This window comes from Plectrocnemia conspersa, unplaced genomic scaffold, assembly GCF_051122295.1.
Source record: "Plectrocnemia conspersa isolate PC_06_02 unplaced genomic scaffold, ASM5112229v1 ptg000013l, whole genome shotgun sequence".
Classification (NCBI taxonomy): domain Eukaryota; kingdom Metazoa; phylum Arthropoda; class Insecta; order Trichoptera; family Polycentropodidae; genus Plectrocnemia; species Plectrocnemia conspersa.
Window position 1 is genome coordinate 17839046 of NW_028277177.1, and position 16834 is coordinate 17855879.

Sequence of the window (16834 nt, forward strand, 5' to 3'; positions counted from 1 at the left end):
TAAAAGAACATTAAAATTCTAAATGTATTAGCATGGATGCAGTCCATCACAAAAATATCTGATAGCTTTCGAAAGACAATGACTATGTGGATTTTTGAGTGCAATATCAATTTTTAGCCTATGACAAGTGGATCAAGCGAGTTTCAAGTACCCAAGATATTTTTGATTGTAAAGAAATGTCTACCTCAATAAATGGTACTGTTTGGAAATCTATCATTAATTTTAGTTATGCTTTCAAAATCAATACAATTGATATTTTGGAGTATTTGTCAGCATTGAAATATAAATTAAAATTAGTAAAATGTTCCTGACGATTATTAAGAAAAATTCCAGAAACTGGACACTGTAAAGAAGGCTATTCGTGGATTGCTTGCATTTACACATGTCGATCAACTATTGTCAAGCTTTTCGACTTTAACAATAAAGCAACAAAGTAAACTGAGAGTTGAATATTGCGTGGATATCAAGCGTTCTTCTGCGTATCCAAGAGTTGGCAGTTACAAGTACACATTGAATACATAAGAGTAAAATAAATCACAATACTCTGTCATTCTAGAAAACATTTTGTTTATTAATATATATTTTTTCGTATAATTAAGTTCGAAAGTGATTTTAATTTACTTTAGAGACAATACACCTAAGGCGTTTTCAAAGAATAAAAGTATTATTAATTGAGGATTCTCGCGGTTTTTTGCGTATAGCATTGTTCTATTTATTCGTTTAATTTGTTTAAAATATCAATAATCGTTTAATATACTACATAAAAGTAGCAATATGAAAAGCGTTTACGATTATAAAATAAAAAGTATTCGAATGGGGAAATTTAAAAGGAAATAAGAAATCGTTCATTGGTGTGCGCTAGCATTAGTGGTACGAAATACATGTATTTATAGAGATTGAAAAATTGGAAAACTGAGAAAGGAAATGAAACAGAAGATCAGTAATGTGTCTAAATGTGGTTTTCGAATTTAGAAAATCGTCTATGAATAATACTTCGTTCGAGCGAGGACGCCTTAACGGCACCCCAAGGGTCAATTCTGAAATACATCCGGATGCCTTCTATAAAATATGTGGAGTCTAAAAATATTTTACAACCCACGCTAACAATATAAATCAACTACCTAATTTTCTATATCACTAATTATTATGTTATTTAAAGAATAAAAAAACATTTTTACGCAGAATTTTTAATTAAGATGGTTATTATTTCAATAATATTGCTATGAATATTTTTTTTAATAAGTAAAAAGATCTTTTCTTCGACGCCATTGACTAGTTTAAGACATTTTTAACCCATTATTTACTTTGATTGCAACATAAATATATGTTATATGTTAGTCAATTAAAGTAATCGTGAGATTTTAAAAAATAATGATACACGTTGTTAGTCTTATAAATACAAGTACGCTTCATGCTTTAAATTAACATAAGTCAAAATGTATAAATTTGTAGTAGCGTGTACTATATTCTTATTATCTTTACTAAATTACGCAGCATGTGATACTGGATGTGGAGGCGATCCGAACGCATTTCTAAATGCTTGCGGAAACTTATGTCCCATAACGTGTATAAATAAAGACGTACCTCCAGTGTGCTCGTTTGTATGTCTATCATCGCCAGCTTGCAAATGTAATCCTGGTTATGTGATCGGACCAGAAGGAAAATGCATACTTATAGAAAACTGTCCAACGTGCAATCCTCTCACGGAAATCTACAGCTGTTCCTTTGGTTGCGAGCCTACTTGTGCGGGAAATCCTTGCACGCCCAATGCAACTTGCGTCAACAGATGCATCTGCAGAGCAGGTTTTTCCAGACTCTCATTTGGATTATGTGTACAAACGATACTATGCCCATCTGCATTTTTAAGACTGTAGAAATATAATAGGCACTGCATTATATGATTATTAATAATTGTGTTTTGTATTGGACATATGTATATATATATATAATTTAAAATTATAACCTGATTATAAAATTAAATAAAACGAATAAAAAACACCTAATCTTCAATGAACCAAAGTCCAAACAGGGAACATGGTATGCACATGAAAACTAAACAAAACACGTTTAAAACGCCCACGCATTAACACAACAAACTTTTATTGATACATGATTTTTGGTGATATCATTGACACTCAGTAAGGGTGGAGATTAATCGTATTGCATATAATAAAAAATATATTTAAGTTTACTCAAATGCATATACTGTATTTTTTATACGAATCATATATCATATATTAAATTCAACTGCTACGGTTAAGTCCTAAGCACAACTATAAAATAAAGTTACTTTCCGATAATAAAATAAACTTTGATGAGCAAATTAAACATTCAATATCTCGAACGTTCTGTAGAGATGTAACATCACTTAACAAAAGCTTCTCATAAACTTCATAAAAATTTAGCACAAATGTGATGTAAATTTGTTTTGAGATAAGCGGGAAGGACGAACCGTTTTGAACGATACAGAAGAGCCATATCATAAAAAAATTTAGGTTTTAAAATTCACACTGTAATGGTCCGTTCCATTATTTATTTTTTTAATACATATATAAAATAAATTGTATATCTTATGTATAAAAAAATCATTTTATACATCTTATTTTAATTATGACAAATAGTATTTTTAAATCGGAGCGGCGTTTAAGAGTTAAGAAAGTCCCTTTGTGACGAAGCGGTCAAGGATATCATAAATCATCACATCCGTGACCGTTTCCGAAAAATGCAATACGACCTTCTACGAGCAAACGTCGCTTTCTAAAAGCGTAAACAATTTCGCCGTTCTACGAAACGACTGCAGCGATTGGCTGAAAGATCGCTGCACATATTCGATTGTTACCTCTAAAGTATATAAGCCCAGACTCTGATGAGGAGAAGGCAGACGATAGAGACGGTCAGAGAGGAAGACAGCCAGAGAGACGGAGATTCGGAGAGTCAGCAGCCACATCACCTCACTGTCAGACGCAGAAAGACGACTTGGAACTACCGAACGACCAGCAGCAAGAAAAGCTACCACCTGACAGTCGACAGTCAAATGCTCTATCACTTGCTGATAATCGTAACAACAAACAAGTAAAATAAATTCAAGATAAATCCAATACATATTTTTTCATTTTACAGTAAATGTGGAGGCTTCAAGCACCTGCGAAAATGTTACAATTTAGTAGTCATTCTAAAGACCATTTTTAACAAACGAAAGGAAAGTATTCCACAAAATGAAAGAGAGATCTCGTGACCAAGCAATTGCATCAATATTGCACAGATCACCTGACGTGCCGCTAAAAACTACTTTTTGTTTGGAAAGGATGCTCGATATACAATACGTTCTACTTTGTTCTTATTGTTCTTATACCCTTTGGTTACCGATCGCCGGTGTTATCAATAACATTTCGTGGGTGTTTTTTTAGAATATTTGTGAATTTAAGCAATAACAAATAAAATATTACAAAATTTCAATTTCCATAAAAAAAAACTTCGCATGCAAGAAGCGACGCTCATATTTTATTCAGAAATCATACCTTTTTGGCTCATAGCAAATAATTCGTATTGCTTATTATCTTATTTATTTAATTAAAATATAACTATGCTCATCTGAAAAGTATGTGATAATTACATTTATATAGTAGACGTAATCAAAACTTTACATTGGTTATTTTACATAATTTATTTTCTTTTTTATTTGAAGAAGGAATACCTATTTTGGGCAGACACTACATTGCAATGTGCTGCTGACATATATATAAGTATACAGAATTTGTGATTTTTACATAAAATAAATGTTTATGAACAACCGCCCACCACTGAATATAACACAAGAAAAGCCATTAAAAAGTATTATTTATTGACTATATAGCAAAAACACTCCACAAATGTGACAGCACATTCACGATTAAACAGTTAATTTGCAATATTAATTCGCAGCAACAAAATAGAGTTGTAATAAAAGTTCGACACGTTTTATTTTTTATTTATATTTTTCATCCAATTTACGTTTACGTATACAAAACATACAGACGGGCAGAAGTTATCACAATTCATGTATATTAAAAAGCTTAACTAATATAAAAATTAAGGATTCAACTAAAAGAATTTTAAAGTATCAAACACTAACCAGATTATAACTATGTAAGTATACAAAAAAAAGACGATTGAAAGCCCAGCAACGAAAAATTAATGGCCACTAAAAAAATAAAAGGCCAGTAGTTCAAGCCCCTCTTCTTCTTAAAGAAGGCGGTACATGGGCAAGATAACAGCGCATAAAAACATTTCCCAAATAGAAAACGCATATTATAGGACATTAACTCGTGTCATAGTAGAAGAAGTGCGAAACAAAATTAGCGCAAAAATTCTTCGGATAATCGTATCTGACCAAAACTAATGATTAATATATTTTATTGGAATAAATTGCGGAGTGGTGTTCTACCTGTTGGTATAAAAATTTAGGAGGCATCCAGAAGCAATCCTAGATTTATTGTTTTAAAAAATAAAGATTTAGAAAAAATAATTTAATGAAATAATTAGTAATTAAAATATTCATTACATCAAAATAGTAGTAGCCGATGTATTCCAATGCTTTGTTTTGCTACTTATTAAACATGGTGAATCATACGAGCAGTACTCGGATTAGTTTTTCGGGCAATTAATTAAAATAATAATAATGTCAATGCCGGTAATACCGGTATTGACTGCTTTTCTCTCAGTTGATTGAAGCAATCCCTAGTCACAATGCACAACCTAGTACAATGCTATCTTTATTATTTATCACAATCATCATACGCGAGGTAAGGAAAATCTAGGAAACCCTAATCTGTGATGATCGATCGGAATTATAATTATATAAAAATCACTAATTCCAATCACCCAGACACGATGGAAATTGAAAATCACAAAAGTCCATACAGGATTCGAACCTATGTCATTCAGGTATTAGTCACCGACTTATACCACTGTACTAATGTATTCCATTTCTCTTTTGAGAACGGGTCTATATTTGTATTTCTGATAGTAAGTTTATCAAAGTTTCGTGATACTGGTTTCTTTCTGATATATTGATTTAATTTATTTTTTAATTCTGAGACGTGGATAGAAATGATTTATTCTGAACCAAACTTAATCGAGAATGGTAATATGTAATGTGAGTAATAATTAGACCTTTTAGATAAAGTAAAAGCAAATCGAACATCGAATAGTATCTCAGATTCTCAAATTTTTGCTTAGGTTTAATAAAACAAAATTATGTTATCTCTAATGAATCACTTTAATATTACGCATTGATTTGATGAGTAATCCTCAAGTTTAAAAATCGTGAATGTTGATAAAACTTCGATACTCACGAAATATCAATTAAAGTGATTGATAAAAAGAAAATAAAGTTTTTCGTGCGACTTTTATTATTGTCGTATACATTTCATTGTGCACTATTCCTGTAATAATCATCACGAGGATACAAGTATATAATGTTCTTGTCCAATACATTTAATGTACAAATCGATTTATTTACACATTTTAAAATGATAAAAGTAATTTATTTCGTCTTAACGTTTTTAATATTAGAATCGATTGCATTGCTTCCGCTTTGTGACGAGCACGAAGTTTACACAGTGACTTTCATAGAAAATTGTCAAAATACTTGCCGCCGTCCAAAAAAATCGAAAGGATGCACTGGACCGATAGTGTCTGGATGCATTTGCGAGGACGGATACTTAAGAAACGAAGATAATGTCTGCGTTCTTATAAAAGACTGTAACGTCTGCAAAGAGAATGAGGAATTTACCCTCTGCGATTTTGAATGTCAAAACACGTGCAAGGAGCCGAAACTTTGCGAATATTGCAAACCGTCAGAATGTAAGCATGGATGCATATGCAAGAAAGGATATTTGAGGAACTCCATAGGAGTCTGCGTCCATCCCAACAGTTGCCAAGATAATCCTTGCAGCGATCCCAACGCGGAATATTCATTTTGCGGAAACGTTTGCCCAATAAGATGCAATAACATGGATAGACAACGCAAGTGTAATAAAATGTGCAAGCGACCTGGGTGCAGATGCAAATATGGATACGTAGAAAATTCTAACCGACTATGTGTCCTTCCTAGTCAATGCACACAGTGCGGAGTCAACGAAGTGTATCAATGCGGCTCACCATGCGATACCGCCTGCGCAACCCTAGGACAAGAGTGTAAAAAACATAGAAGTAGATGTACCAATAAATGCTATTGTGTAAAGGGCTACGCTAGGAACGATGAAAATGTGTGCATTCCGATAGAGCAATGTCCGCCAAAAGATTGTCCGACCGATCCGAACGCAATTCAACTTCCTTGCGGTGATCCATGCCCCAGGACCTGCTATAACAAGGACCACGTCGGCCCATTTCCTTGCTTGAACATATGTCAAGTAAACGGATGCAAATGCAAACCCGGATATGTGCTAGGGCCGAACGGAAAATGCATTCATGTAAGCACTTGTCCTCCAAACACGTGTCCCGAGAACGAAGTCTATAAACCTTGCCTTGAGCCTTGTCCACTAGAACCTTCCTGCGACACATACGGATCGCAGGCGATATGTCACCCGCCGACATATTACTGTTGTAAATCCGGATGCGTATGCGCTGCAGGATTTTACAGACAGAGAGATACGGGTAAGTGCGTCAAACTGGAAAACTGCTGCGATGACCCCAACGCAGTGTTCAAAGCCTGTCCTAACCCATGCCCTGGTGGTACTTGTCAACGCCCAAAGTTCAAAAAATGCAAAAAAATTTGCCCAGCATACGGATGCCAATGTAAATCGGGATATGTTAAGATTTCTGAATATGATACTAGATGTGTTAAGAAAAACGATTGTCCTTGAGCAAACTAAATTTATATTGTATTTTTGAAATAAATTATATATATATTTTTTTCGATATGGTTTTATTCAAGTAGTTTCAATCACGATCCAGACAGTAATTTATAATTATCATTGACACTAAAAAATGATTTGATTGACACCGTCAATCAATCACAAAATACCATTATATACATAAATTTACACAGTTGGATTAGAAAATTAATATTCAAATCATCTAAATCATAAAGCATTGTATTATATAACCTATTTATAGTGGGTTTGTTTGTGCTTATCTTTTATTTGCAATGATTCGCGACAACTGATTTGCTCAAACAATATAAATATTCAACGAGCTTGAGCTATCGTCATATTCAAAGTATTAGTGAAGTCGTTCGGTTGAAATGCATATACTTTTGATCTTCTTGAGTGCATTGGCGCTTTCGGTTAATGCAACTGTAACTCCATGTTGTCCTAAGAACGAAGTTTATTCGGAATGTGGAAACCACGGGTGTCAAAATACATGTGCTAATCCCGATATTGCCGCAAGATGTAAAGCCGCATGTAATCCAGGATGTATTTGCAAAAACACATACTTAAGAAACACCAAAAATGTGTGCGTACCCGCCGCCGAATGCGATACGTGCAAAGCATGCGAAATCTTCGATCTATATGGAAAAACCGAGTGTGTCAACACCTGCAAGGAACCGAACAAAATGGAAAAATGTGTGCCAGAGAGGCCAATCGCCGGTTGTATCTGTCACCCAGGATATTTGAGGAACGACAACAACGAATGCGTGCTGCCAAATAAGTGTGAAGGTGGATGCGGAGGTGATCCAAACGCCGAATGGTCCGAATGCGGAGACCCTTGCCCGATCACTTGCGACAACAAAGACGATCAAATAGCGTGCATAGCTATTTGCCAGAGCGGTGCATGCAAATGCAAAAAGGGATTCGTTAGAGATTATAGAGGAAAATGCATTCTTCCAAACCAGTGCCAAAAATGTGGCGTTAACGAATTTTTTAACTGCGGCTCAGCTTGCGATACCACCTGCGCGACTTTAGGAGAAGCTTGCACCATAATTAACAAAAAGTGCGTAGAAATGTGCTACTGTAAAGATGGTTTTGCACGCGATGATAAAGGTACATGCATTCCAATCGATCAATGTCCTATAAAACAATGCAAAGGTGATCCTAACGCAATTGCGATGCCTTGTGGCGATCCTTGTCCTGTAACATGCGATAACAAAGACGACGCGACACCAAGACCGTGTCTGAAAATATGCATAATCAACGGATGCAAGTGTAAGGATGGCTTCGTAAAAGGCCCGGACGGAAAATGCATCCCATCTGACAAGTGCCCTTTAAAATGCGGTAAGAACGAAATAGAAGATCCGTGCCCTTCCATTTGCTCTCCCGAATTGAATTGCCAATCTTACTTTAGCGGAATAAGAATGATGTGTCCGATAATTTTGAATCGCAAATGTATACCGAAATGTGTATGTAAGGACAAATACATTAGAGATTCGAATGGAGCTTGCGTATTGCCGTATAAGTGTTGCACAGACTGCAATTCTGAATTGGTAGCTAGTCCCAACCCATGCGGTGGAGGAACATGTGCATATCCCGATTTCAAGCAATGCGATATCAGAATAGCCGCTTTTAGTTGTCAATGCAAAAAAGGATTCTTGAAGAAGTCTGATACAGATCCAACTTGTATTCCAAAGGAGAAATGCCGTAAGTGTAAAATAAATTCTCGCTTTAAAAAAAATAGCAATATAATTTTTTTATTATCACTCTTCTAATAATCATATACTATTTATTTTTAATCAACAGCTTCTACGCCTTGCTGTTCAGTCAACGAAGTATACTCGGAGTGCGGAAACAATGCATGCCAAAATACTTGCGCAAAACCTAATGTAGCAAAAATATGCAAAGCGGTATGCAAATCTGGATGCATCTGTAAAGACGGATACTTACGCAACACTAAAGGAGTTTGCGTGCCTGCTATTGAGTGCGACACTTGCGGAGAAAACGAAGTGTTCGATTTGTGTGGAAATACAGGATGCGTCAATACTTGTAAGGAGCCAGACCTCATTACAAGGTGCACTCCAGCTGGATGCAACGCCGGATGCATATGCAAAGACGGATATATCAGAAGCGACGAAGGAAAATGCGTCAGACCTCAAGAATGCATTCCTGGAACATGCGACGGCGATCCCAATGCAGAATTCGCCATCTGCGGAGACACCTGTCCCACTACTTGCGAAAACAAAGACGAAGGACCGAGAGCCTGTCCGATGTTTTGCTTGTCCGGAGGAGGATGTAAATGCAAGCCGGACTACGTCAAAGATTACAGGGGGAAGTGTATATTACCAGAAAATTGTCCAAAATGCGGCGTGAATGAATTCTTCAATTGCGGTTCAGCATGTGACACCACTTGCGCTACTCTAGGAGAGCAGTGTCCAATTGTAAACATCAAATGCACTGAGATGTGTTATTGCAAAGACGGATTTGCGAGAGATAATTGTGGAGTATGCATCCCGGTCGCCCAATGCCCGCCGAAGCAATGTCCCACCGATCCAAATGCTATAGTGGTACCTTGCGGAGATCCTTGTCCGACGACTTGCGAAAATAAAGACAGCACCGAACCGAGGATTTGTCTAGCTATATGCATTGTGAACGGATGCAAATGCAAGCCAGGTTACGTGATCGGTTACGATGGAAAATGCATTTTGCAAAGCAAATGTCCGACGTGTGCAAAAAACGAAGTTTATGACAAATGTCCAGCACCAGATATGAATTGTTCCACATATTTTTCAGGCCCTGACGTTTGTCCAATTTTAAAATGCAATCCAGGGTGTAGATGTCAAGATGATTATGTTAGAAACGAAAAGGGCCGATGCGTAGCTGCAACAACTTGCTGCAAGGATACTAATTCGGAACTAGTATCCTGCCCGAATCCATGCCCGGGAGGAACATGCGAACACCCAGAATTTTCGCCATGCAAGGTAAAATGTATGAAATACGGTTGCCAGTGTAAGAAAGGATTCGTTAAAAAATCCATTACTGACAACACGTGCATACCATTAGCTTCTTGTTGTAAGAGATCTTAAAATTCGATAATAACTTTTGTATATGTATGTAAATAAAATACCATAATGATACTTATTTCTACCATATTTACGTATTTAAACAAGTGGACAATGCGTACTTATTTAACGACGCTTTAAACAGCGTATTATTTTTAAATTATATGTTTTTTGTATAATTTTCTCTTTTATTTATGTTAATATTTAAATTGTGTGGGTTTTCGTGTAGATTTAGGTGTTTCAAATTCTAGACATATTAGATACGTCATACCAAAATTCGTAAATAAGAAAAAATGTTAAGAATGTTAAAAAGTATATATATTTTGTTACAATAAAAAGTGAACTTACTTTATTTTTTCTGTAGAACTTAATTTCCAAGAACTAAAAAATACACAGTGTTACATTTATTGTTTCAGATGCAAACAAGTTTTAACCACAAATTAAGTTCGTCAGTTAACTAAATAAGTTATATTTACTGACATGCTTGTAGTATTTAATGATTATTAAATTATTTAATTCAAAATATCCATTAAATAATATTTAAAATTAAATGTTTATTAATTAATTTAATTAAAGGTAATTTACAATAGTATTGTATTTGTATGTCTAAAATTAATACGTTAAAATTAATTGAACACTCCAAACTAATTCAAATTTAAAAAAATTTTACTGCTCGCTTGTTAAAATCAAAGCAGATTTAATTAGTATCTAATTAAACCAATTTGCAACAAAAATGAAGCTCGTAAATCATGCATTTTAAAGCAGTTAAAGCATAGATGAAGCCCATCGCAAAAATGTCCGATGACTTTCGAGGGCGGATTTTGGAGCCCAAATTATTTTTGAAAGTTCGGTGTGCATTTTTAGTCAATAACAGGATTGAGTGACTTGCCTATTTTTTATATTTTCAAGGACTTGAGATTGTATTTTTGATTGTAAAGAAAAATTAAAACTCAATAAATCGTAATGTTTGGAAAACTGTCATCAATTTTAAATTGACAATTTAAAAACTTCTTGACGATTGTCTATATATTATATTAGACGACAAATGTGATATCTAACTAAAAATGGCAAAAAATGCTATTCGTGCATTATTTCCATTTTTAAATGTCACTAAATTATTTTCATGCTTCATTTTAACAATAAACTGGAAGCTGAATATTGCCTGAATATCAAACACTCTACTGCATATCCAAGATTTGGCAGTTACAAGTCCACATTGAATATATAGGAATAAAATAAATCACAATACCCTGTAATTCTAGTAAATATTTTGTTTATTAATATATTTTTCCGTATAAATAAGTTTTCGCATCCCAATTTCTCGCAATTTTTTGCGTATAACATTATTCTAAAGGGTGTTTTTTTATCTTTCCACAAAATCTCCCATAAAGTGAATGGACACAATTGCTGTGCACAGTGGCGAATCGACTCATTCGGGTTATCCTCAATACTGCGCTCCACAGCAGTCACAACTTCTTCGTACGATGTCTCTGCGGATGCGTATTATTAAGAGTATATATGTGTATATGCGTGGTGCAAAAACTATCCATGGTTATTCGAATTACTTGTACGGATGGACATTTATATCGACCGTAAACTGGACTTATAGCGCACGATAAATTTAGCGAACTGAACCACGATTTTCGAAATAAATTTGCACAATTTGCAAGCTTTGTTCTGGCGTAAGTCTATTCATGGTGAAATGGCAAACCGAGATGAGCATAAATCAGCTGTCAGCTTTCAAATTGGCCTCTAAAAAAACACCCTTTATTTATTCGTTAAAAATGTTAAAAATATCAATGATTTAACGATTAATCTATGAGATTAATTTTAAAAACATACAGCAAAAATCTTGAAATTTAAATATATATATATATATATATATATATATATATATATATATATATATATATATATATATATATATATATATATATTAAAATTAAAATTTCAAGATTTTTGCTTTGTTTTTAAAATTAATAAGACCTTTCCTTAGTTAATAATTTTCACATTGACTGGTTTAAAACATCCTAAACCCATTATTCATTTTGATTGCAATATAATCATATGTTACGTGATAATAAATTAAAATAATCGTGACATAATAAAAATAAATAATATATTAAAACATGTCGTTAGTATTTTTAAGTATCAGTATGCTTCATGATTTGACTTAATACATGTCAAAATGTATAATTTTAACGTGTGCAATATTCTTATTATCCCCACTATATTACGCTGATTGCAGAAATTGTCCTCAGAACGAGAAACCGGGAGTTCCCAATTACGAAATTAAGTGTAAAGCAGCAGTCAGAATACAAAATTATCACGCAGCCGTTATATCTGGATGCGTTTGTGTGCAAGGACTCCTAAGAAACACCAAAGGGGTGTGCGTGTCACCAAATAATTGTGACTCGTGTGGTACCAACGAAGTATTCACATTGTGTGCTAATGGATGTGAAAATACGTGCGCTGAACCTAATTTGATGACAAGATGTGTGGCTGCAGATTGCACACCTGGATGCGTATGTGTAGCGAATTATTTGAGAAACGATCAAGGACAATGCGTTCGTCCTACAGACTGCTCTTTAGGATGTGGAGGTGACCCGAACGCATTTTTAAATCCTTGCGGAAACAACTGTCCTTTAACATGTGAAAATAAAGACAAACCTCCACCGTGCGCGTTGATATGTCTACCGTCAGCTTGCAAATGTAATCCTGGATATGTGATTGGACCAGGCGGAAAATGCATACTTCCGAAAAACTGTCCATCGTGCAATTCTCTCACAGAAATCTACAGTTGTTCATATGGTTGCGAGCCTACTTGTGCAACTTTGAGTGATCCTTGCACTCCCAATGCTACTTGCGTCAACATATGCAACTGCAAAGAAGGTTTTGCCAGAGACTCTACTGGAGCATGTGTACCAATGAATTTATGCCCACCAAAAACAACCAGTACTTCTACAGTACAACCACTCGGATGATCCAATATCAGCATCGCCATCGTATACACCACATCTTTTATATTAATTACTTTACATTGATTAATTTTTTTTTGTGTATTATTGAAAATTATAAACCATAAATTAATGCATCACAACAAATATTTATTGACCTATGTCCGTATTTTTTATCGATAACATTGACTGATACCCAGTGAAGAATACATTTTAAAATGCAGCACATATTAACAAGTAATACGTTAAAAATAAAATTAAGTATCATATATAAGACATTTTATTCAATCGCATGAAATAAATAATATATTGAAATATTTCGCTCGTCTCCCAACGAGCGAAATAATTTAATAAATTAATCAAAATTATAAAAATGATTTAAATTAGTAGCCCATTGATTATTTCAATTAGTGGAAAAACCGAAAGAAAATAGAGATGTTGATCTCATATATTTTTTAATATCACAATTTAACAATTTTCCGAGTCAAGCGCGTATCATGAATATTTTAAAGTATTTTTTCGAAAAATGGGTTAGAAAAAAAAAGAAATCATGTGGTTTATTAGTAAAAGATAAAAGTAACAAGAAATCTCATAAAATATGTTATGAACATTTATTTTTTAATATTGAAATCGATAGTTCTTGTTTAAAAGTCAAAATATTCAAATTAATCAGTCAGTCAATATAAAAACAATCACATGATTTGGTAACATTTTATAAAAAAAAGTAAATGAAAATTTGTTAAAACAATATTTTAAACGAAAATTACACTAATTATTCATAAGATCTATTGTACTATTAAATTCCGTGTGCACAAATGTGTGCATTTCGTCATTTCAACTTAATAAATTTTACACCAAATTTCAATATTTCATTTGAATATTTATTATAAAATGTATTAATTTAATTTATTCTATAAAAATATAATGAGCATTATTCAATCAATTTTATAAGTAATTAATATATAAAATGTATACAAAAAAAACGATAATATAAGAAAACAGTTGTTAGTAATTTTTAATTCAATACACATAATCTAAAATTGTTCAATGGTAAAAATGAGCAGTAAAAAATCTATGAACGATAAAAAACCGTAAAAATAAAAAGCTATTTCTCAAAATAATTAAAATAACAAAATCAAGTTTAATTTATTTTTCTCAAAAAAATATGAAATCAAAACTGAAAAAATGCTTTCAAATATAATTATATTTTTTTTTATAACCTCATGTTTTTAACGTCGTTCATTACGATTAAACCAAACCTCATACATTTCATCCGAGTCTTTTATTCTTGTAATATGCAAGATTTAATTATCATTAAATTGTCTAAATGTTCAATATTTATATGGTTGCGTATTTTAGATTTGATAGTGTTCATTAACCTTTTGAGGTGTATCGCCGTACATGTACGGTGGTTGAGCTTTGCCTGTTTTGAGTGCCCCAGATTGTTATACATTTACATATTATAACTGAAGATATAATAAATAAAAAATAGTATAATTAAATGATACTTTTTTTCAAATTTGAGTTATTGTAAATAATTTCTATTAAAATAATACCAATATATACTAACATAACAAAAATATATAATATTACTAAAATAAAAAATATTGAAAGCCTATGTATTGATTTTAAAAATCCCAAAAGTCAAATAATATATAATAAATATGTAAAATAAATTAACTAAATTTAATAATAAAAAAGTGTTAAAATAAATTATTAAAATATACTAATACAAAAGAGAAGTAAAATAAACCAAAGTGATAAAACGTAGAGAATCACTGATATGTTTTAATTTACTGTAAGTGCAGTATAAAATAATAATAAATAAATAACAATATAAATAGTTATTGAAAATTACATACAATTAACTTACTTCTATGTGTATACTACTTAAATAGTTAAGCTAAATCCACGTTCACATTATGTATTCTACAAATATAGTAAAGAACAGAAATTCCCTTAAATTTTTCATATCATACAGCATACATTATTAAGTCATTGAATGTTTCTACACAGCCAGATTTGTATTTTTCATTAATTAAAAACTTAAAATAGGTATATTCTTCTAATGTTTTACGTAAATAATTTTTTTTGGGATTTAAACTCAAGAAAACTTAAAATGATAATTCACAAACTGCTATTTTCATTAATTTGAATCCATTTTTTTCTTGTAACTTCAGAAAAAGGCAAAAAGAATGAAAGTTCTAAAACTAATTATAGTTTTAGAACTTTCATTAGATCAAATCCAAAATGTTTTTTCTCAGGGAAAAATATCCGGAAGAATAAGTACAGATAGATTTCGCATCTCGTATATTGCAGCATAGTTTGTCTGCATTAAAAATATGATAGCTATCCTTACCGATATTACGATACGATATACAAGGGCCGATTAGCATATATAATGTTTGTGAATCAACAAAACATATTTTCAATATTCACATATTTACACACTTGAACCAATAATATACATAATTTTGCAAAGAAAGCACGGGTATATAAGCCGCAAGTGAAATGGACAAGGTACGTTCATTTTCATTGTGGATTGCGTACGGTTCGTAACGTATTCGGCAAAATAATGAGAGGTCTAGTAACGTTTTTGTGGTTGTTTGCTTCGGCGATCTACTTGGCTGAAGCCAGCTCATCATCGCATGAACGTAGTCCAAAAAAATGCTATCCTAATGCAACATGGAAACTCTCCGATGGATGCGAAAACACGTGCAGCATGCCACAATTTAAGGAAGTCTGCAATGGGAAGCCCCCTTGTAAAAAACTCGTCTGTGATGATGGTACCCTGAAGGACTGTGATGGTCAATGCGTCGCTCCGATAAACTGCAAAGAAGGATGCGGTGGAGACAAGAACGCTTATTGGACTCCGTGCGGAAAATATCTCTGCTCAACCTATTGCGCTGGTATTACCGTACCTACCGCCTGCATTACAACGGCGAATCCAACTTGTCCTACTACTGGTTGTTTAAAAGGAGGATGCATATGTAAACCAGGTTTCTCAAAAAATTACAAAAATAAATGTGTTGTATCAGGAAACTGCAATAAATGCTGTGAGAACGAGACATATGGAACAGCAGCACCATGCGCAGAAAAAACCTGCAGCAACGTCTTAAGTACTGTTGCTTGCACTGCTACTGCCGTACCAGGCTGTTGGTGCAACGCTGGATTTGTTCGAAACTGTAAGGGTCAATGTGTTCCATTCAGTGCCTGCCCCAAACGAACGTGTCCTACTGATCCGAGAGCAACAGTTGGAATTTGTCCAGCCACATGTCCGGCTACTTGTGCACTCGCTGTTACTCCACCTTGTTATTGTACAGCTGGTGCTTATGCATGTATATGCAACTGTGGACATTCGTATGACACGGGGTTAGGCAAATGTGTTAAAAAGAGTCAATGTTCTACATCAGGGAATGGGAATTCCAAACTTTGCTAGAGCGCATTCTAAAATATCGGTAGTGCCGTGGGCACCACCTATTTTTTCTATGGATATTTATAATTGGACAAGGGTAATAAATAATAAATAAAAATAATTTCAAAATAATAAAACTATTGTTCAAATTACATACACACATCATAAATAAAGATACATAACAGAAATTAAAACGGTTTTTATTTTATAATCATCTTAATAATAAAACAGTTTATTATAATTGGTTATGTAGTAAAAAATATGTTCTGTAAGATCTAGCCGACTAACGCTCCAGCCAACAAATGGTTCACACGACAATTGGTCCAACGACATACTACAAACAAAATATTCACATGTTCAGTCAAGTCCAAAATATTTCTCTCAGGGGAAAATAGGCGGAAGAATAAGTACAGATAGATGTCGCATCTCGTATATTGCAATATAGTTTGTCTGCATTAAAAATATGATAGCTATCCTTACCGATATTACGATACGATATAAAAGCGCTGATTAAAATATATTCAAACAGAATTTTAATCAATAGGATTA

General features: G+C 33.3%; 3 protein-coding genes across 3 annotated transcripts in view; 2 read left to right on the forward strand and 1 right to left on the reverse strand.

The window, feature by feature from the left end:
- Window positions 1-6845, forward strand: part of LOC148227457 (zonadhesin-like) — a 34378-nt gene extending 27533 nt beyond the window's left edge. The window contains exon 2 of the mRNA XM_088201857.1: window positions 5554-6845. Coding sequence (XP_088057983.1) covers window positions 5554-6845 — 1292 coding nt within the window. The remainder of the gene's footprint in view (window positions 1-5553) is intronic.
- Window positions 1-16834, reverse strand: part of LOC148227455 (cytochrome b5 reductase 4) — a 128285-nt gene that overhangs the window by 84845 nt on the left and 26606 nt on the right. The window lies entirely within an intron of this gene.
- LOC148227458 (zonadhesin-like) lies at window positions 7192-13017 on the forward strand. The gene is made up of 3 exons (XM_088201858.1): window positions 7192-8558; window positions 8658-9934; window positions 12106-13017. Exons 1-3 carry the CDS (start codon window positions 7226-7228, stop codon window positions 12895-12897), a joined length of 3402 nt encoding a protein of 1133 aa, XP_088057984.1. The 5' UTR covers window positions 7192-7225; the 3' UTR covers window positions 12898-13017.